General features: G+C 63.0%; 3 protein-coding genes across 3 annotated transcripts; 2 read left to right on the top strand and 1 right to left on the bottom strand.

Annotated features, from left to right (window-relative positions):
* The first annotated feature begins 76 nt into the window (after window positions 1-76).
* CHLRE_01g048000v5 (uncharacterized protein) lies at window positions 77-10,336 on the top strand. The gene is made up of 35 exons (XM_043058913.1): window positions 77-340; window positions 422-522; window positions 636-767; window positions 1,044-1,107; window positions 1,244-1,354; window positions 1,523-1,579; window positions 1,683-1,841; window positions 1,948-2,036; window positions 2,187-2,295; window positions 2,443-2,615; window positions 2,771-2,933; window positions 3,078-3,242; window positions 3,369-3,503; window positions 3,669-3,806; window positions 3,965-4,054; window positions 4,208-4,359; window positions 4,458-4,641; window positions 4,801-4,955; window positions 5,111-5,351; window positions 5,447-5,536; window positions 5,644-5,811; window positions 5,929-5,976; window positions 6,079-6,147; window positions 6,261-6,461; window positions 6,579-6,620; window positions 6,769-6,992; window positions 7,133-7,251; window positions 7,386-7,579; window positions 7,702-7,996; window positions 8,146-8,292; window positions 8,400-8,497; window positions 8,606-8,927; window positions 9,029-9,183; window positions 9,325-9,505; window positions 9,603-10,336. The coding sequence occupies exons 1-35, from the start codon at window positions 215-217 to the stop codon at window positions 10,160-10,162; spliced, it is 5,457 nt and encodes a 1,818-aa protein (XP_042928827.1). The 5' UTR covers window positions 77-214; the 3' UTR covers window positions 10,163-10,336.
* A 164-nt stretch (window positions 10,337-10,500) lies between these two features.
* Window positions 10,501-12,110, bottom strand: CHLRE_01g047950v5 (uncharacterized protein). Its single transcript, XM_001689693.2, has 5 exons — window positions 11,984-12,110; window positions 11,826-11,905; window positions 11,502-11,719; window positions 11,196-11,334; window positions 10,501-11,044 (listed from the first exon to the last, which is right to left on the bottom strand). Exons 1-5 carry the CDS (start codon window positions 12,048-12,050, stop codon window positions 10,934-10,936), a joined length of 615 nt encoding a protein of 204 aa, XP_001689745.1. The 5' UTR covers window positions 12,051-12,110; the 3' UTR covers window positions 10,501-10,933.
* Window positions 12,111-13,471: 1,361 nt separating this feature from the next.
* Window positions 13,472-18,092, top strand: CHLRE_01g047900v5 (uncharacterized protein). Its single transcript, XM_043058912.1, has 12 exons — window positions 13,472-13,732; window positions 13,801-13,895; window positions 13,993-14,055; window positions 14,413-14,529; window positions 14,859-15,011; window positions 15,210-15,323; window positions 15,555-15,665; window positions 15,930-15,998; window positions 16,245-16,420; window positions 16,615-16,723; window positions 16,980-17,114; window positions 17,472-18,092. The coding sequence occupies exons 1-12, from the start codon at window positions 13,663-13,665 to the stop codon at window positions 17,616-17,618; spliced, it is 1,359 nt and encodes a 452-aa protein (XP_042928826.1). The 5' UTR covers window positions 13,472-13,662; the 3' UTR covers window positions 17,619-18,092.
* Window positions 18,093-18,114: the final 22 nt, after the last annotated feature.

Raw genomic sequence — 18,114 nt, 5'->3', positions numbered from 1 at the left:
TCATTCGGCCATCGCTGGTCAACGGCGTCGCCGTTGTGCTCCACTGTGCGTTCTTCCGCATGCAGATGCAAATTGACTCGAGTATACAAACCATGGAACTTCAAACCAGGAAACGAGTTTTCGCTACTTGAAAATTGGTCCATTGACCCGTTGACCGCTTGCAGCGTCATAATGACCGGCACATCACTGTATACATAACAACAGCTGTATAAACATGGCCAGCATGGAGGCGTTGCTGGACGCGGGGGTTGCCGGCCCAGTTAACGCTGGGGGCCCTGGCGAGAAGGACCTTCTTGCGGCCGCAACAGCATTCTTCAAATGGCGTCAGGCGGCGCTCAAGGTGCACGATGCGGGCATGGAGGGGCACGCCTGTCACCCCCAACACGAACATGCCAACATGTGACCGTGCACACGTCTACAGGCCAACTTCCGGCGGGAACTGGAAGGTATTCTGGACGAGGTTGCGCAGGAGGAGGAGACATCTCAGCGCGTACAGAAGCAGCTCCAGCGGACGCAGGAGAGGTCAGCCAGGTTGTGGATGGCAGGGAGGGCCAGGGGTGTAGATGCTTTCAATGGAGGGCTCCGGCTGCCCCCCGCGACTGCAAGGTGGTTCTGTTCTTCGTCCTGTCTTGCAGGTTAGATGAGGCCACGCAGGCAATGTCAAAGGTGTCCAACGATCACCGCTTGGCGCTGGTGCATATCGACCAGCTGCGAACCCAGAATGACGAGCTATTCAAAGCACTGGAGGCAGCAGAGGGCGCATCCAGGTGCGTGCTCAGAGGGGGCTGGCGCATGGCTGCACGTGGTGGGGGTTGTTGATACCAACCCAAACTAAACCGAATCCATGCAATAGAGCGAAGAGGAGAGCGGGGGCTTGTCATGCATGAAGTCCATGCAGCAATGACTATGGAATATCGAGGGCCAGGAGGAAAGACTGGGTGACGGGTTAGGGTGCATGGGGCACTTGAGTGATTGGTTCGCGAAGCGTGTGTGGCTGCGGGGTTGGGGCTACAGCAAAGCGGCGTGTTTTGCCTCCTTCTCAGGACGCATGCGGAGCAGGCGCGGGCCGCCAGCATCATGCACCAAGAGGAGTCAAAGCGACGACAGGTGTGACTGGGGTTTTCGTTCTCACTACACGTAGTGCATGTGCGGGGAATCGTTCTTGGGGTCTAAGTGTATGCCGTGCTATGATGATGGACACGCTGCATGCAGTCATCAGCATCAAAATGTTCTTTGCATGCAGGACGAGTCGAAGCGGGCCGCGCTGGAGCTGGAGTCGGCCAAGGAGCAGAATGCGGTGTTGGTGGCGCAGCAGCAGGTTCTGCTGGAGCAGCTGGCCACCCGGGACAAGGAGGTGCGGCGGGGTGCTTGGAGCTCGGCAGGGCTTTATCGGGGCGACCGGGGCGCGCACGTCGACGTGAGCTTGAAGGGAGGAGGAGGCTGCAAGTTGGCCAACGTATGCCAGGAGCACGCGAGTCGCACCCCACATGGTATTGCCCCACGTGTCATTGCCCCACTGCAGGTAGCTGAGTCTAGCTCGGAGGCGCTGCACCACAAGCGGGACGCCGCTCGGCTGCAGGTGGGTTGTGGTGTGGCAGTCCCCAGGAGTGCTGATTGCTGTGCCTCCTATGTAAGGCGACATTTTAAATATGCGGTAACGCGAACGGCCTTCACGTGCGCAGGAGGAGGTCGAGCGGCTGGAGGCGATTGCCCGCGCAACCGGCGAGCGCGCGGCGGCAGCGGAGGCACAGGCCGCGGCGCGCAACGACCAGATTAACAAGCTGTATGCGGAGCTCAATACACTGCGGGAGCGGTACCACTCGGAGCTGTCAGAGCTCAAGGTGAGTTAGTTGGAAAGGGGGTGAGCTGGATCATGTACGTGCGTTGGACAAGATGGCATATGTGTGATGGCTGTGTGCACCCGTGCGCGGTTTCACTGCGCTGCAGGCAGCGCGGATCGGCGCCGCGGAGGTCACGCGAATGCGCGAGCGGATGGACAGCCTGCAGGGCACCAACGACTCACTCGTAGCGGCCAGGTGTGCCTGAATGTGCACGGGCACGGGCGTGCATTGATTGATTTTGGTTTGCTGTATAGTCGTGGATATGGCGGCCATGAGAATGCAGCAGGCGTCAGCAGTACGGGAATCGCCATATCGGTAATCCATCTGCCCGCATTCCCACCCCAGGGACGAGCTGCGCGCCTCTCTGGAGGGTGTCATGGCTAAGCTGACGGCGGCAGAGCAGCGGCTGAAGCGCCAGGCGGTGGCGGCAACCATGCGGGAGGACATCATCGATGTGGGTACCGTACAACGTACTCCTGCTGCCTGCCGCACCCCTGCCGCGCACCTGCCGTGCCTTGCAACCCCCGCCAGCTCTGCCTCCAACCGCCCCGCTGCATCGTACTGACCTGCACGTGCGCCGCGACCCCTCCACGCCGTGCAGGCCATCACCACCGTGGGCCGCGAGCTGACGCGCGACAGCAACGAGAGCCACATGCTGCAGGCCACCACGCGGCTGTCCAGCGAGCTGGACCTGGCGCTGGCCAACAACGCCGACCTGGCGGAGCGCCTCACAGCCTCGGAGGCGGTCATTGCGCAGCAGCAGGGCGCGCTCAGGTGTGTAGGGTAGCTGGGCATGTAAAGGCGTGCGGGGCTGCTGCAGCGCCGGGCGTTGCATGTATGCGTGGCCAAGGGTGGGGGGCCGCTGGCGGACGACAGCTGCAAGGCCGCACACGTAGATAGTAGCAATTTGTTGGTCGGCCCACCTGCAGGCGACTGACGGAGGAGTGCGCCCAGAAGGAGCTGCTGCTGCGTGAGAGCCGCGAGCACCGCGACGAGCAGCACCGCATCAACGCCGAGCTGGCGGCGGAGCTGCAGCGGCTGGCGGCGGAGGCGGCGCTGGGGCCCATTCTGGTGCTGGACAAAAACGGCAATGTGAGGGACAGGGCTGGGGCTGTCGAGCCTAGTCACACACACCACGTGCACCTAGGCGTTCTGCCCCTTGAATGCGCGCTTGCCGGCGGCATCCTTTTGTCCTGAGAGTGCTTTGCATTGCCCTGTTGTTGCCTCTGTGCGCAGCTGGTGCCGCAGCAGTCTCCGCTGCCAGTGCCGCCCTCCGCCACTGCGCCCGCAGTGTCGCAGCTGGAGGCGCAGTCCACGGCGGTGCGGGTCATCCTGGCAGACAAGGCCTTCGGGCTGGGCGCGCTCATACACGCCATCGCCGCCAAGCCCGGCTCTGTGCAGGTGCGTTGTCGGACACTGAGCGGCACAGGCACTTGAGCAGGGCGCTAGCATCCGTGCTGCATGCAGCGGCGAACCCGCCGGCCCTTAGAAACAACACCTGACACGTGCAATTGCTGTCCTGCGCAGTCTGTACGGGCGCAGCTAGGCGAGTGCCGTGCGCTGGCGGAGCACCTGCGGGCGGAGGTGGAGGACGTCAGCGCGCTGCTGGCAACGCGGCCCTTCGAAGCCGAGGAGCTAGCGCGCAAGCTGCCACAGCTGCAGGTGAGGCGCGTGGACTGGAAAGGCAGCATGGGGCAACCACAGGGTGGTCAACTTTGTAGAGTACGAGTAGCATGTGGCAACAAAGCATCGAATTTCCGATACTGTCTGAACACGCATTGCACACTAGAGTCCTCCGTACACGTGCACCTCTTCCTGCTGTCGCAGGACCGGCTTGCCAAGACGGAGTCGTGCATGGTCGCCTCGCGCGAGGACCTGTCGCTCAAGCAAGTGCACGCCGTGGGACTGGAGGCGCGCGTGCTGCAGGCCGAGTCCGCACTGCGCGCCGGCTCGTCGCTGCTGCAGGTTAGTGCCATTTACCCGGCCCCCTAGCTCGCTGAGCGCGAACTGCCTGTCATGTACAGTAGTTGTACGGTGCTTGTGGCGCTGACCCTGGGGAACTCCACGGCATCCGTTGTCATGCGTACCGGCCGCTAACAAGTACTTATTGGCACTTCCGGCAGGGCTGGCATGGGCTGCTGGCCGAAGTGGCGGCGGCAGAGGACGGCCGCCTAGAGCCGGACGTGCGCCTGGGCCTGAGGGAGGAGCTCAAGGTGCGTGACTAGCTCATGTGTCGCTCTTCTACACCCTGGCAGCAGCCCATTGAACTACGGTAGTCATACTATCACTGCACCCTAACAGCAACTGCGCGACGTGTGCCATTTCCCATCACCTCTCCCCCTCATCCTGCCGCTGCCCCTCCCCAGACGCGGGAGGACTCGCTGCACCGCGCGCTGCTGGACCTGGCCGCCACCGCGCCCGCACTGCTGAGCGGCGACCCGGGGTACGCGGGCGCGCAGGTGGCCATGCGCGAGGCCAGCAACGCCATGATGGAGCTGGCGCTCACGCTGGGAGACAGGTGCGGCTGAACACGGGGAGGCAATTGGCAGTACATTACTCGGCGAGGGGCCGGGACGGCTGAGGCCATGCAGCATATTCACCGTGTGCGTGCCACAGGCTGGTGGACGCGCCCGCCACACGCACTCGGGTGCTGGCCACCGAGGCACTGCTGCTGGACCGCGCCGGCGTGCTGGCCCGCTTCCGGGAGGTGCTGGCGGCGGCGCCCGGCGAGATCGCGGACATGGTGGAGCGGCTCACAGCCATCATCCCCGACGTGCAGTGCATGGGCCCCGCCATCGAGGTGCGGTGTGGTGGGCACACGCTGGAACAGGCTGCGGCTATGTGCAATGGCAAGGGAGTCATGGGAGAATCCACCGCGCCGTTTGCTTGCGCGTATGCCTAGTGCTGACGCGTTCATCTCGACCCGACCGGCCCTCCGCGCCACCACGTTGCGCCGCAGGAGATGTTGCGCTGCGTGCAGCACTACATGGCCGCGGGCAAGGCGGAGGTGGTGGACGTGGTGGCGCTGCAGGGCGAGGTGCTCATGCTGCGGGGGCTGGTGCGCACCAAGGACCTCACCATCCAGTCGCTGGAGGCGGTGGGCACCGGCATACGGTGAGCTGGCGCTCATAGCAGCACGTTTGAGCCGCATGCACCATCATGCCCAGGGCTGCGCGAGCGCTGTGACGCTGTCCACAGGGAATACGGTATACAGCAATCTCCTAGCATTCTCAACGACCATCTCTGCGTCCCTCCTCGCCCTACTGCAGCACGGGCTCGCCCACCAAGCGTGCGCTCAAGATGGTGCCGTTGGAGGCGCTGCACGCGGCGGAGGCGGCGCGCAACGCAGTGGCGGGCGAGAAGGCGGCGCTGCAGACACGCATGGTAGACCAACGCGTGCGGCTGGTGGCGGCGCGGCACCGGCTGGTCAACTACATGGCGTCGCTACGCATCGCCTGTGAGACGGCCGAGGTGTTCTACAAGTGGCGCACCGCGGCGGCTGTCATCAAGGTATGGCACACTAGAAACGGGTGGCATGGAGCATGAGGTTTTAATGTATGCAGTCGAGATTCTTGACGCTTGCCCGTGTCCGTGCACGATCCCAGGCGGAGCGGTGCTACGAGGAGATGGTGGCGGCCCAAGCGGAGCAGGCGCGCGTGGAGAAGGAGGCGGAGGAGGAGAAGGCCCGCATGGAGGTGAGGTGGATTCAGGGCTTCTGGCTGACAATCGTTCATGGGCTGCTAGTGGAGATTAATTCGATGCCTGTACCGTATTGTGAATGTGCTCGCCCACCGGTGCGCAGGCGGAGGCGGAAGCGATGCGCACGGCCCACGCTGTGGAGGTGTCTTCCCTCAACGCCGCGCACGAGGCGGAGGTGACCGAGCTCACCACCAAGCACACCGCAGAGGTGACGGCCTTGACGACAGCACACGCGGAGGAGCGCCGCATCACCCGCGAGCAGGCGCTGCAGGCAAGTGCAGGGCCCGGAGGTACCCGACCGTGCTTTGTGCAGGGCAAGTCCAAACCCACGCTGGCGAATTCCCAAGCCGCTGAGCTTCTGCCCGCTGTATGCTATGTTTGCCTGCAGGCGGCCGAGACGCGCGTCAAGGTGCTGCGGTTGGTCATGAAGGAGAAGGTACGCATGTGATGGGATGGCTTCTCATGGCCGGGCGTTCAGCACACTGTGTGTGCCAACCCGAGAGCTAACCCTACCTCGTCTGGACTCGGGCGACCGCAGGCCGCACGATGGCGCGAGCTGATGGCGTACTCGGTCATGTACCACTGGCGTCACCGTGTGCGGCGACAGGTACATCTTGGGTTTTGAGACACATGCACAAGCGCCACAGGACACCGTTCGCCCGCCCCTGACGCGGTCGTGTGCCTTCCCCCCCCCCCCCCCCCGCAACCATCAAAACGCAGGTGGGGGCCCGGCAGCGCTGGCGCAAGTGGTCGGACCGGCTGCGCGCCCTGGAGGAGCCGGACAACCCCACCTACCGCGACATCCTGTACGGACCCCGGTTCACGATCGCGCGCCGCCTCGCCATCCGCCGCCGCGACCCGGGAGACCTACTCACGCCGCAGGCGCGCACCGGCGCCGACGTGGCACGCATGGTGCTCAAGGTGCGCTGCAAGTTCGTTGCTGGGCGTGGGGCGCTCAGCGCTGTGTTCGGATGTGCGAGAGTGGTGTGGCTTGACAAGGCAGGATGATTCTGACGCGGTTCATGGTGATGGCTGCAGGCTTGGCGCGGCTGGGCCTACATGAAGCGCCAGCTCCACAAGGTGGGTCGCGGCTTTGGCGTCAGGGGAAGAAATCAGTTGACAAGAGCGTGTGCACCCGCATACACCAGCAGCCTCTCCACTTGTGCCGGTTGCCCACCTCATGCCGACCTCCTCATCTCCTTCTTGCTGTGCCTTTCTCCTTTGTCAGGTGGATGCGCTCACGGAAGCGCTGCCCGACTTCATCGAGAACATCGGCAACCGCCGCCGCCTGGAGCGGGCCTGGCTGGCGCTGCGCCTGTGGACGGCAGGCTGCGCCACCAAGCGCGCGCATGAGGCCATTCGCGACTACGAGAACGCGGCGGCGGAGGCGGACGCGGCCAAGACGGTGGCCGAGAGCGCGCTGGTGCAGCTGCGCGACGAGCAGGAGCAGGCGTGAGTGACGAGGCATGCCGTATTTCGACGTGTTGGGTTACCCTATGGAGACTGGTTCCAAATGCGGCGTAGAGTTGGCATGCTGCTGCTGCTGCTAATCGCTGCGGACCGTGTTTCATCCTTCGTACCGGTGTGTGCAGGGCGTTTGCCGCCGCAGACGCTGCGGCCCAGGCGGGCGGCCTCATGGCCATGGGGCACGACATGGGCGTGGGGCCAGGCGGCGGCATGTACGGCGGCGGCATGATGCACGCCACAGAGGGTGAGGAATTGTGTGTGCACACCTGCGTGTGTCACGCTTGGGGCGTTTGTGCCTTATGGGCTCTCGACCGCCTGCGGCCCGCCGTACTGACATGTGCCTCCTACATGCTCCTGTACTGTGTACTTAATATGCAGTCGGCACGCAGTACATGCCTAATGTGCACACCGTGCTCAGCGCCGGCGGCACGGCGCCTGCACATAGCGCGGCCGAGGATGCGGTGGCGGCGGCCGCGGCGGCGGGTCTGGGCGTCTCCGCGGTGCCCATCAATTCAGCCATGCAGTACCACATGCTGTCAGATGGAGGTGCTGGCGGCGGCTACATGTCCCTGGTAAGTGCTGAGTGCTGACACGCCTCTGCCGCATGATCTCACCGACTGTTACCACTTCATGTACCGTGTACGGTGAGTATGGTTCACTGACACGTGCCTGTTGCCCATGGGGCGCGTCACAGGGCGGTGCACGCACTGGCGGCTCTGGCGGCCTCAACATGGCCACGTGGGGCGACCTGACCAACGCCGGCGGCGCCATGCCGCCCCCAGCTGGGCCCTCCGAGGCCGCCCTGATCGCGCAGCGCCGCCTTACTGCGCCGGGCGGTCAGTACGGCAGTGACCAGGAGGAGTTGTACGGCAGGGGCTACGGCCGACGTGGGGGGCGCCTCCCACCGTCAGGTCCGCACAGCCGCCGCGCGACAGGCGGCGGCCGGCCATCGGGCGATGGCGGCGGGATTAACCGCCGCTCGTCATCAGGTGCGGGCGTGCGGTGCAAAAGGGCTTTCATTGCCGTATCGCATTTACGGTACACGGGCAACACGGCGTTTGAATGCGGTATGTCAAGAGCTGTTTGTCCAGCAGAGGTGCTTACGGTTGACACTGCGGTTGCCAATCACTCCCAACAGGCATGTCCGCGGTGGGCGGCCTGACGGAGCGTGCAGAGCGGCTGGTGCGGGCGGTGGATGCCATCGGGGCGGGTGTGGCGGACACGGCCGCGCTGCTGAGCCCGCGGACCAAGGTGCTGCAGGCGGACAACTCGGCACCCGAGCTGGGTAAGTGTCTGGACACTGTACCTACAGGGCAAGCAAATGCGTGGAACGCTGCGCAGTGGGCCACAAGTCTTCCTCCGATATTGTAACTTGGTTTTGCCCGTGCACAGGTACGGCAATGGATGACCTGATGGAGCGGCCGCCGCCCATCTCGCCCGCACGCCGCATTCAGACCGACGGCACCGTCGCCATCGAATACCTCAACCAGGTAAGGCAACTGCTGCGACTGGATTGCGCCATCCCGCGCCTTGGATGCACTTGCGCAATTTCCCACTATCCGACTGTGCATTTCTCCCCTCGTTTCGCTATGGTGCAGGCGTCGGACGGTGGCGCCAGTGGTGCGGTGTCCAGCCCGCCGGGCAGTCCCTCGCGTGCGCAGGCATTCAGCGGTGGCGGCTACGCGCCGGCGCCGGCGCCTGGCGCAACCCTGTCTGCGCCTGTCCCCGCGCTGGGCTACGCTGCGCACTCCTCGGACCACCTGCGCCAGCCGCAGCAGTCTGCTCCGCCGGCGCTTGCGGGTGCACAAGCGCGCGTGCGCTCTGCGCGTACCTCGGGCTCCGGGGCGGTTGCAGCGGCACCCGGCAGCGGCATTGCGGCCGGGGCAAACAGCGTTCAAGTGCTGCTCAGTCGCCTCCCAGGTGCGAAAGCACGACCTCACCAGCAATGGCATGATACGGGAAAGGGCGTTGCCCCGGCACAGACTAACGCTGGTACGCCCCCTTGCATGCGCCGCATGCAGGCCGCAATCGGCCCATCCGTGAGGAGCCTCGCCCGCTCACGCGCGCCGTTCCTCCGGCCTGGGGAGCGGGCGGTGGCGCGCAGCAACAGCAGCAGCAGGCGCAGGGGTCGTCGCGTGCGTATGCGCACGTGGGCAGCCGCCTGCACGAAGAGACGGTGAGTCATGCCTATCTCGCTGGCGTTGTCTGCCTGTCTGGCCTAGTCACACTCCACCAACTGCACCATGCAATGGCTACGGTACTCATCTGCCTTCAAACACCAGCCACTTACCTTGGCCCAATGACCAATAACACGTAGGTGAGTACCATCGCCAAGAAGCGACTCAACGGCGGCGACTCCGAGCGCGGCGCCGCCAACCTGACGCGGCTACCCACGCCGCCGCTGCTGACCGCGCCCGCGGCGCCCATCGGCATGCTACTGCCGCCGCGCAACGACGTGCCTGGGCCCATCACCAATCTGCAGGTGGAGCGGCAGACAGGTGCGTGCAGCTCCCACGGTACGCAACACATGGGAGCTGTATATGTGATCTGGCCGATGTCTAAGTCTGCTGATGCATGTGTGGCAACCAAACGCAGGTGGCATGACCACCCTGTCGGACGGTCATACCGTGCGTGTCTTCCCGGCGGCAGACCAGGCGCCCGTACACGGCGTGTGGCCGCACGCGCCCGCCGGCAGTGTGCCTGGTGCCGCCGGTGCTACCGTGAACCAATCGGAGCAAATGCGACGACGTGGGGAGGAATGGACCGAGCCCCTGCCGCCGTATGTTCCCTCGGCGCCGGGGGCACTCACGACTCCAGTGCCTACCAGCAACGCGGCACAGGAGCTAGCGGCACTCCTACAGCAGCAGCAAGCTGGGCTGGGGGCCGCGCTGCTGCCGGCGGCCAAGCAAGGCAAGATCGTCCGCTTCGAGCGCATGACCCCTCCGCCTCCCGGGCAAAAGGGCCCCTTGGTGCTGATGGCAGGCGACGGCGAGGGCGCTGCCGCGACGGGCGCTCTGGAGGCGACGTTTGCGCCACAGCTAGCAGGCAGCACGGGAGGGGCAGCGCCGCTGCCTCAGGAGGTTGCAGGCGGGCCCGTTGCGTACATCCAGTTGCCTTCGCCGGTCAAGGTTAGCATTCGCCTCCCGGGCCATTAAAGTAGGACAGACGTGGATTGGCATACGGGCCTAAGGATGCGTTTGTTGCGGTGTATGACTGTCAGCATCAGGGGAGGCTTTGCATTGCATGGGGTGAGGCAGCTGTGGATGTTTAAATCTGCTGGTGGTCGCTTCGCCAGAGAGGTCATCTGCCTTGTGTAAACACTGTACAAAACTTCGTGGCATACCGGTACCAGCGATTGTGTAAGCTTCCGAAAGGGGGGGGGGGTTAGGAACAAACTTTTTGACCCCATGCCACACCGGAATGCGGACCCCCCGACCGACCGCCCCGTAATCACACGGAGGAGTTTAGTCTACGCCTACAGGCGATGACCGAATACGAAACATCATTACATAAGCAGACACGCCGACGCATTTCAGCGCCGTGCACGAAGCTCCTCAGGCCGTCAGGCCAGTGCGCCAAACCAGCAGCAGAGCTGCAATCGATGGCTGCGGCACAGCGCGTGCCTTTTTTTCCGCCCCTGTTTCACACAGTCTATGTACATGAAGCCCTTGGACTGTCTCCAGAATCACAAGGCGTCCTCCGCGACGTATTCGTTCACCGGCCCCGTGTAAACCTCCACGGAAGCCTCTTCCTAAGCAAATACTAGACTTCACCGGCTCTGTGACCGGTGGCCTCATCACCCCAACTTGCCGCATGCATCCGCCATTCCACCCAGATACTTAGACCGGGATCTCTCATCGCCCGCAACTGCTCTCTCAGTAGTTGCGGCAAGAGACCGGGATCTCTCCTCGCCCGCAACTGCTCTCTCAGTAGTTGCGGCAAGCGTCCTGGAAGGCCGCCACCTTGTCCTCGTAGTTGCGGTAGAAGGTGGTGGCGATGGACAGGAACGGCGCATCCGCGTCCTTGCCGGGCGGGTTCTGCGTTGTGGGGTGATAACATGCGAGTGTGCTAACTGCCGCATCAACGCACTCCCGAATCTACAGCCCCCACACTCAACTCCCACAGCCTCTACACTTCCCCTCCCTCTCCTGCTCTGCCCCCACCCCCACGACGACCCACACCACTCACCGCGGACACGTCGAAGAAGTCGAGGGTGTTGGTGGTGGCCCAGTCCTGCGCCATGTCCAGCCGCACCTGGTGCCGCTGCGGCGGAAGGTCCGTCTTGTTCGCCACCAGCACGGCGCGCAGCGGCCGCTCGCGGTCGGGACTACGAAGAGGGCCAGCGAAAGAACACCCCGCGTGAGATTACGAAGTCGAAGTTTGTGATGCACTGTGGGGTTTCGGCCGGCCCCCACCCGCAGCACCAGCCAGGCGCACCCCTTGCACCAGCCACGCGTTGCAGCCACCCACCCAGCCCCACCCCACCCAACCTACCGCGCCGATTTGAGCAGCTCAAACCACGCCTTGCACGACTCGAAGGACTCCATAGAGCTCACATCGAACACGAGAATGGCGTAGTATACGCCGTTCCAGTACTGCGATATCTGCTCCTTGTACAGGTCGCTCCCCGCCGTGTCCAGCAGAAAGAGCTCCACCGAGACCGTCGTGTCCGGAATGGTCACCGGGGCTACCACCACCTCCACCCCACTCGTCTGTAAGCGCAAGGATGCAGATGCGGGGTCGCATGGGTGAGGAATAACACACAACATGCAGCCCGGTGGACATGCTTGCTTAACAGCTTCACCCTTGCAGACTTACCATCGCATAGTCCTTTAGAAACTTGCTGCCTTTACTCGTGAACATAGAGATGAGCGCGCTCTTGCCGACAGTCGCTTCGCCTGCGCGTCCCAGCAGAAATTCGCCTCAGCACAGTTCGCCACTCCTGTGTAAATGGACGCAGTTACATGCCTGCTTACCGACTACTGCTACTTTGCATCTTAGCGTTGCGGTGATATCGATGGGCTTCACTTCTTTCTTCACCATTCTTTATAACTCTGTGCTCAGGAGTAATCTACTTGGTAGAACCTATTCGAAGTGCCCGTGAATCGGTCTTGGAAATAGTGTTGGGCACTCGGACGTGCGGGTCAAAGGAAGGTCTTCGGCATGGGGATGCCCGCATGCCCTGCGCACAAAATGGTGCCTGTGCCCCTCGCAGCGCGCCTTCACTCCACAGCCGACGAACATGCACCTTTTGACATACCAAGCCCAGTCAGAAGACACACCCTTGTTGTGGCAAGAGCCTGCGTATGGCTAGGTGTGCCCGCTGTGTGCCGAGCAAGTGTGGCGGGGATGTCTGGATGTGGCTTCGCACACGGCCCTTACAGTGCTGGCGTACCCAGTCGCAATCAACAACTTACGCCAAGCATGAAATCAGGTCAAGTGTGGACGCAACTCACGACACGCACCCGGCAGAACAGTATTGAAGCGCGGTCCGCAGTCCTCACTGCCACCTTGATACTTGCCTTCCAGTCTCCCACCGTGGCCGCCACCAGTCCTTCACCGAAACCCAACGCCGCAGCGCCGCTACAGCAGCGCTTCAGCTGTGCAGCTCCCCTGCCTAACTGCATTGCGGGTTGAAGGTAGTGTCGCACCGAGTTGTAGGCATGCAGGGTGGTTGCAGCTATGCAGACACTGGTCATGCAAGCCTGGTCTGGGCCAGCCGTATCAGGGGCTGTAGCGGTCGCATCCGAGCCCTTAAGCCTGCTCGGCAGTGCCTTTGTCGTCAGTGACTCACACAGTACCTGCATCATACCCATGGGCCCTGGCCGCAGCCCAACAGCCGCCACCAGCTTCAGTATTGGCCGCCGCTTGCTGGTGCCTTGACTCTTAGCCACATGCACCTGGCGGCTATCCACTCGTCCCCAACAGTCAGCCCTCCCTTTCTACCGCCACGCCACGGCCTGGCAGATGGACAGGACTACGGCACAATCTTGCTCGAAGCGTCTCACTGCCAAGCCGGTAGATAGGCGGCAGAGGCATAACAGGAGCCTATCAGCTGTCTGGCGGGTTAAGAGCGGCTATCGACTCCGCAAGGGCGCCCATGCCGCGACGGCAGGTCATCTTTGGCTTTCAGTAACGCAGTGTCGTACATCGCTGTATCAAGCACTGCACATCAACAATTGTTGGGGTTGAGCCTAATCGCCTTGAACACTGCTCAGGAGCGCAATTGTCCCTCACTTGTACCACCACAAGTGTTAGAGCTTCAGTTGTGGGGCTCGCTTTGTGCTCGCAAGCGGCGCGGTCAAGGAGAGGCTGTGGGGAGGAGCGCCGAGGAGCTCGGGGGTTGCCAGGGGGACTCCGGGGGTTGCGGCCTTGCGGGGAGTGCGAAAGCCGCACTTCATGCATGCGCACGGATGGCCATGACAGTCGACCTCGGCGGGCTTGTGTAAGTGGTTAAACATAGAATAACAGAATCATTTAAAGTATAGAAACTAGCCGCGTGCAGCGCTTTAAGCCTACACCGTTTGCTCACCTCGCGCTAGTTCCTTAGGCTGCGTTGGAAATTACAGTATCTATTTGAGCCGCCTGGGCGACGATTGGCTCAGGCGGCTCGTTCGTTCTGTACCCTGAGCATTGTCGCGTTGACTGAAGTAGAATGTTGCTCTCGGCGCTAAACGGCTTTGTCAAGGACTCGCCAGAGCCTGACCGCGAGCCTGAGGACATCGGTGAGGCGCGCGGCGTCCAGGCCTTTCAATGGCCGGTTAAGCTGACAGAATGGTGCCCTGACGCGCAGAGCAAGAGGTGCAGCAGGAGTTCTGCAGCATACTCGAGCAGTATGAGGGAAGCAAGCGGAGGACCGCGCCATCGATACCCAGCTTCTACAAGCCGGTTAGTTACCATGGTTGGTCGGGGAGAGGTGTGCACATACCTGCTGGGTTTGGCACGGCTGCAAGCGTTGAACGCTCCGTGCGTGTCACATCTGCAGAAGGCGAAGGCGAACTCGGTTGGAACGCTGGTGAAGCGCGAGGCGAAGCGGCGTAAAGAGCAGGTGGGGGAGGTGGGGCAGCGGGCTTGGGGCGTCGCCGTCCCGGTCATCGAAGGTTCCTCAGGAACGCCGCTCGCGCTGGCTCCCACACCATGGCTGCGCTGAGATGGGGGGGGGGCAGCAGCCCTGCGGCTTCCGCTAGCAACATGAGCACGGATGTGGACAGATGCGCAGCGCGCAGGCGGGAGATGAGCACGGGCTCTTGAACCCCGCAACCACGTGTCCGCCGCACGCCTGGGCCTACAACAGCTGTGCGCTGGCACCTCTAGCGCCCCACATTGTAAACAACCCACCTTCCATCACACTCATGCGCTTGCTCTCTCCTTTGCCTGTGGTGGTCGCTGCCTCTTTGCTGTCCAGGAGACGCTGCTGCTGTCGGAGGACGAGCTGCGACAGATCTGGTACATGATGGAGGAGCTGGGCAGCTACAACGACAGCGGCGACGAGGTGCGCATCAACTACGACGGCTTCTCACAGGTGGGTGTGCTGAATGCGCGTGTGTGGGCTTGGAAAGTTGGGCTTTGCGGATTGGATCGTTGGGTTGCTTGGGTTGGTTCAAGGCCCTGCGGAGGGAGTAAGAGCTGGGGCTGCGGTTCCTCGAGTACGGTACAGCCAGGGTTCGGGCAGGTGCATGTTCCCGAGGGGTAGCCGTTCATGTTCGTGGGGGGAGGGTTGCAGGGGCTTGGACATCAGCTGTGCCAGCACGTGCATCTCAATCTTCCAACGTCGCTTGCCATACTGCCGCCAGATGACGGCTCTTGCCTCAGCCACCCGCCCTCCCACCTGTCACGCCGCTGCCACCGCAGGTGCTGACGCGGTGCCGCGAGTGCTTCGGCCCCCAGATCGAGCCCTACTTCAAGGCGCCCGTGTTTCTCAAGTTCGAGCGCGACGGCAACGGCTGCATTTCCGCCAACCAGTTCCTCAACTACCTCAACCTGCGCACCACCATGCACCAGAACGTGAGCAGGGGCGTGCGGGGGGTATTAGCGCTGGGGGGGCGTGGCAGAAGGTGGCCGCATAGGATTGGCAAGTATAGGAACACCCCTGGACTCCGGTAGGAGTGATTGCTGCCCAGGGGCTCCCACCACCGGTATACATTGCGTCATCACGCGCTGTACCCCGCACTTGCCACACCCTCGCTCCCGCACTGCACACAGCGGCTGGAGCTGTCGGCGTTTGACCCGGACAACACGGGCAGCCTGACCACTGAGCAGCTGGAGGAGTACGTGAAGAGCCTGGTGCCGCAGGTGTCGGCGCTGTCAGACATGCAGGTGGGGGGTTGCTGTGTAGGGGGCCGAAGCCGGAGATGGGGTGAATGGACAGTAGGGGGCAAACAACGAGGAGCGGGTGCGGCGGAAGACCGGGTAGGGGAGGGGGGGATGTTGCAGGGCTGCTGCAGTTCAGGGGGGATATTTGGATGGCTCGGGCGGCTGAGGGCCGGCGCAGGCATTGTTGCCTCCCTCTCCGACACGCCCTCTCCTCTCCCTCTTCTCCCCCAACAGCCCTCATTCCTCAAGGACTACGGCCGCATTGCGGTGCGCAAGCTGCTGTTCTTCCACGGCAAGAACGGCGCCGTGCGCATCCGGGACCTGGTCAACAGCATCGTGCTGCAGGTGTGGGCGGGGGGGCGCAAGAAAGGAAACACGCGGGGGTTGTACATGTAGCGGAGGCGCTATGCTGGACAGGGGCGGAAGTGGGCATGCACCGACTGCTTCAAGCCTTCAACTCTGGCCTGTTCCGTGCTGCTTCCGCCTTCCGTTGTGCTGCGTCATGCCTGCCCTGTCTCTCTCTCTCTCCCCCCTCCCCCATGCGCCCCCTCCCCGCTGTGCCACACAATCACGCCCTCGTGTCATGTATGCGGTCCGTGTCCCGCACAGGAGCTGAACGAGCTGAAGAACAACCAGCTGCAAGAGCACCAGCTCATATCCAACTGGTTCTCATTCCAGGTGCGAGGCTGGCCCGCGCCGGTGCCCGCATGCCACGCTGTTATTCACCATGCACGAGTCTCCCAGCTCTGTTTGCCGCGCGCTACAAGGGTTTCAGCACACTTGCCCGTATGACGTTGTGTAATGCTTTGCTGTCTCCAATTTACCTTGCTGCGCCCCCCACGTTTCTGGGTATCGGTTGAACTTGGCGTGAGCACACCCATTGTCCCGCCACCACAACTGGGAACCCCCGTGCCTCCTCCGCAGTCCACCCAGCGCGTGTACAAGACGTTCCTGGCCCTGGACGAGGACATGAACGGGCTGCTGAGCCGCACCGAGTTCAGCGCCATCAGCAACGGCACCATGAGCCCGCTCTTCATCAGCCGCATTTTCGAGGAGCACGTCATGCGCATGCGCGTCGTGCAGGGCCGCACCGTGCACAGGTGTGGGAAAAAGGTCGCGCACAGATCCATGCTACCACACTAGGCTGCAGAATGACCACCAAGCAGCAACCGCAAATGGGATGATGTCCAGGCGCAGCGCGGCGAAGCGCCCCTCACGGCCACTCATTACATTACCCATTCCGCTGCGCCCTTCCTCCTCTCCCCCCTCATTCCTCCCTCTGCTGCTCCCCCAGGGACGAGATGGACCTGATGGCCTTCACGGACTTTGTGCTGGCCTGGGACCACCGCACCCACCCCGCAGCCATCAAGTACTTCTTCGACCTGTTCGACCTCAAGAAGCAGGTAGGGAGAGGCGAAAACGTGCCGCCTTGCATCAGCGCCTCACCATCGTGTTCAAGTCTCAAGGCTTCCGATGCCCACGTCCGTGTAACGCGGTTCCCGATCCTGACAACTTCGAAGGGCCTTTTCCCGTCGTTACAGTCCACCTCCCAGCAGCCAGCACATGAACCCGCACGACTGAAGCAAACACCCTTCTCCCCAACCCGCTCCAACACCATTGTCCCACCCCCATTGCCCCCATCACCCCCGCCCGCACCAGGGTGTGATCACGCCGGTGGAGCTGTACATCTTCTTCAAGGAGATCCACCACATGTGGGTGCACGTCATGCACGAGTACGCCGACCTGTCCATCTACGACGTGGTGGACGAGATCCTGGACATGGTCAAGCCCAAGGTGCGGGCGGGGGGGGGGCAAGCAGTGAAATAGTCTGGAGAGGGGGAGTGAGAGGAACGTGCACGGTCAGCTGGGGGTCGCTGTGAGATGGCAACGGGCGTGCGCAGCAAGGGCATTTCAGGCGGTCATGGGTCGTGCTTTGGACCCCAAGGGCCTTGTGCTGCCGTCCGCCATTCTTCTGCACCCGGCGCCTTGCGGGTGAACTCTCGTGTTTCATGCCCTCACAGTTGATGTGAAAGAACCCGTCTACGGTAATGCAGAATATAATAATATCGAGCCCTGTTCCCACTGCCCTAACCTCGCAAGTCGCAACCCCTTCCAAACGTTCCCGCGCTGCCCCCTGCCCCTCGCCTCCAGGTGACGGCTCGCATTGCGCCGGAGGACCTGGCTGCCAGCGGCATGAGCGGCATCTTCTTCTCCATGCTCAGCGACGTGAAGCAGTTCTACGACTACAACTACCGCGAGAACCTCATGCACCAGGACGACGACTCTGGGAGCAGCTGAGGCGCTGAGGGGAGGGAGCGGCAGCAGGGCGACAGGAGTCCGGTGTGCATTGCGGGCGCCGGGAGCGGCTGGGAGGAGGCGGCTTGGAGCGGCGTCTGGGCTGGGTTGGGACGTGGAGGCAGTGGTTGCCTCTGGAGTTTTGGCGTGAGATGTGGAGGAGGGCCGGGCGGCGGCCAGGTGTGGCGGTCGGGTTTGCTGCCGAGTAGTGAGCGCGGCTGTGGGCGTTTGCGTCGGCGGCGGTGGGTGCCTGCGGGCGTCTTGCCGCGTGCGGGGTCGTGGCTGCAAGGGCTTTCCCATTGCTGGGTACATAGTCATATCAAGAGCTCTGTGAGGAAGCAGAGCGTGAAGCTCTTGGATCGGAAACAGTAGGGGCGACGGGTAGCGACTGGATTGGGCACGGCGTGCAAGTACGGCGCTGCAAGACGCGACGGACTGAGCGCTTCGGACTAAAATTTATTGTAAGTGACTGGCCATCTTTCAAGCTTGAGCTCAGGCC

This window comes from Chlamydomonas reinhardtii, chromosome 1 (genome assembly GCF_000002595.2).
Source record: "Chlamydomonas reinhardtii strain CC-503 cw92 mt+ chromosome 1, whole genome shotgun sequence".
In the NCBI taxonomy this organism is placed as follows: domain Eukaryota; kingdom Viridiplantae; phylum Chlorophyta; class Chlorophyceae; order Chlamydomonadales; family Chlamydomonadaceae; genus Chlamydomonas; species Chlamydomonas reinhardtii.
Note: the sequence above shows the minus strand (reverse complement) of the source record. Positions and strands in the feature narration are given on the sequence as shown.

Bases quoted from the DNA above. Each gene is read 5' to 3' on its own strand.
- CHLRE_01g048000v5 (XM_043058913.1), top strand. From the start codon at position 215: ATGGCCAGCATGGAGGCGTTGCTGGACGCGGGGGTTGCCGGCCCAGTT. The intron at 5,812-5,928 runs GCAAGTGCAGGG...GTTTGCCTGCAG, and splicing joins CCCGCGAGCAGGCGCTGCAG to GCGGCCGAGACGCGCGTCAA. The intron at 7,252-7,385 runs GTGAGGAATTGT...CTTAATATGCAG, and splicing joins CATGATGCACGCCACAGAGG to TCGGCACGCAGTACATGCCT.
- CHLRE_01g047900v5 (XM_043058912.1), top strand. From the start codon at position 13,663: ATGTTGCTCTCGGCGCTAAACGGCTTTGTCAAGGACTCGCCAGAGCCT. The intron at 14,056-14,412 runs GTGGGGGAGGTG...TTTGCTGTCCAG, and splicing joins CGAAGCGGCGTAAAGAGCAG to GAGACGCTGCTGCTGTCGGA. The intron at 15,012-15,209 runs GTGAGCAGGGGC...CACTGCACACAG, and splicing joins GCACCACCATGCACCAGAAC to CGGCTGGAGCTGTCGGCGTT.
- CHLRE_01g047950v5 (XM_001689693.2), bottom strand. From the start codon at position 12,050: ATGGTGAAGAAAGAAGTGAAGCCCATCGATATCACCGCAACGCTAAGA. The intron at 11,906-11,983 runs GTAAGCAGGCAT...TGGGACGCGCAG, and splicing joins ATGCAAAGTAGCAGTAGTCG to GCGAAGCGACTGTCGGCAAG. The intron at 11,720-11,825 runs GTAAGTCTGCAA...TTGCGCTTACAG, and splicing joins TTCTAAAGGACTATGCGATG to ACGAGTGGGGTGGAGGTGGT.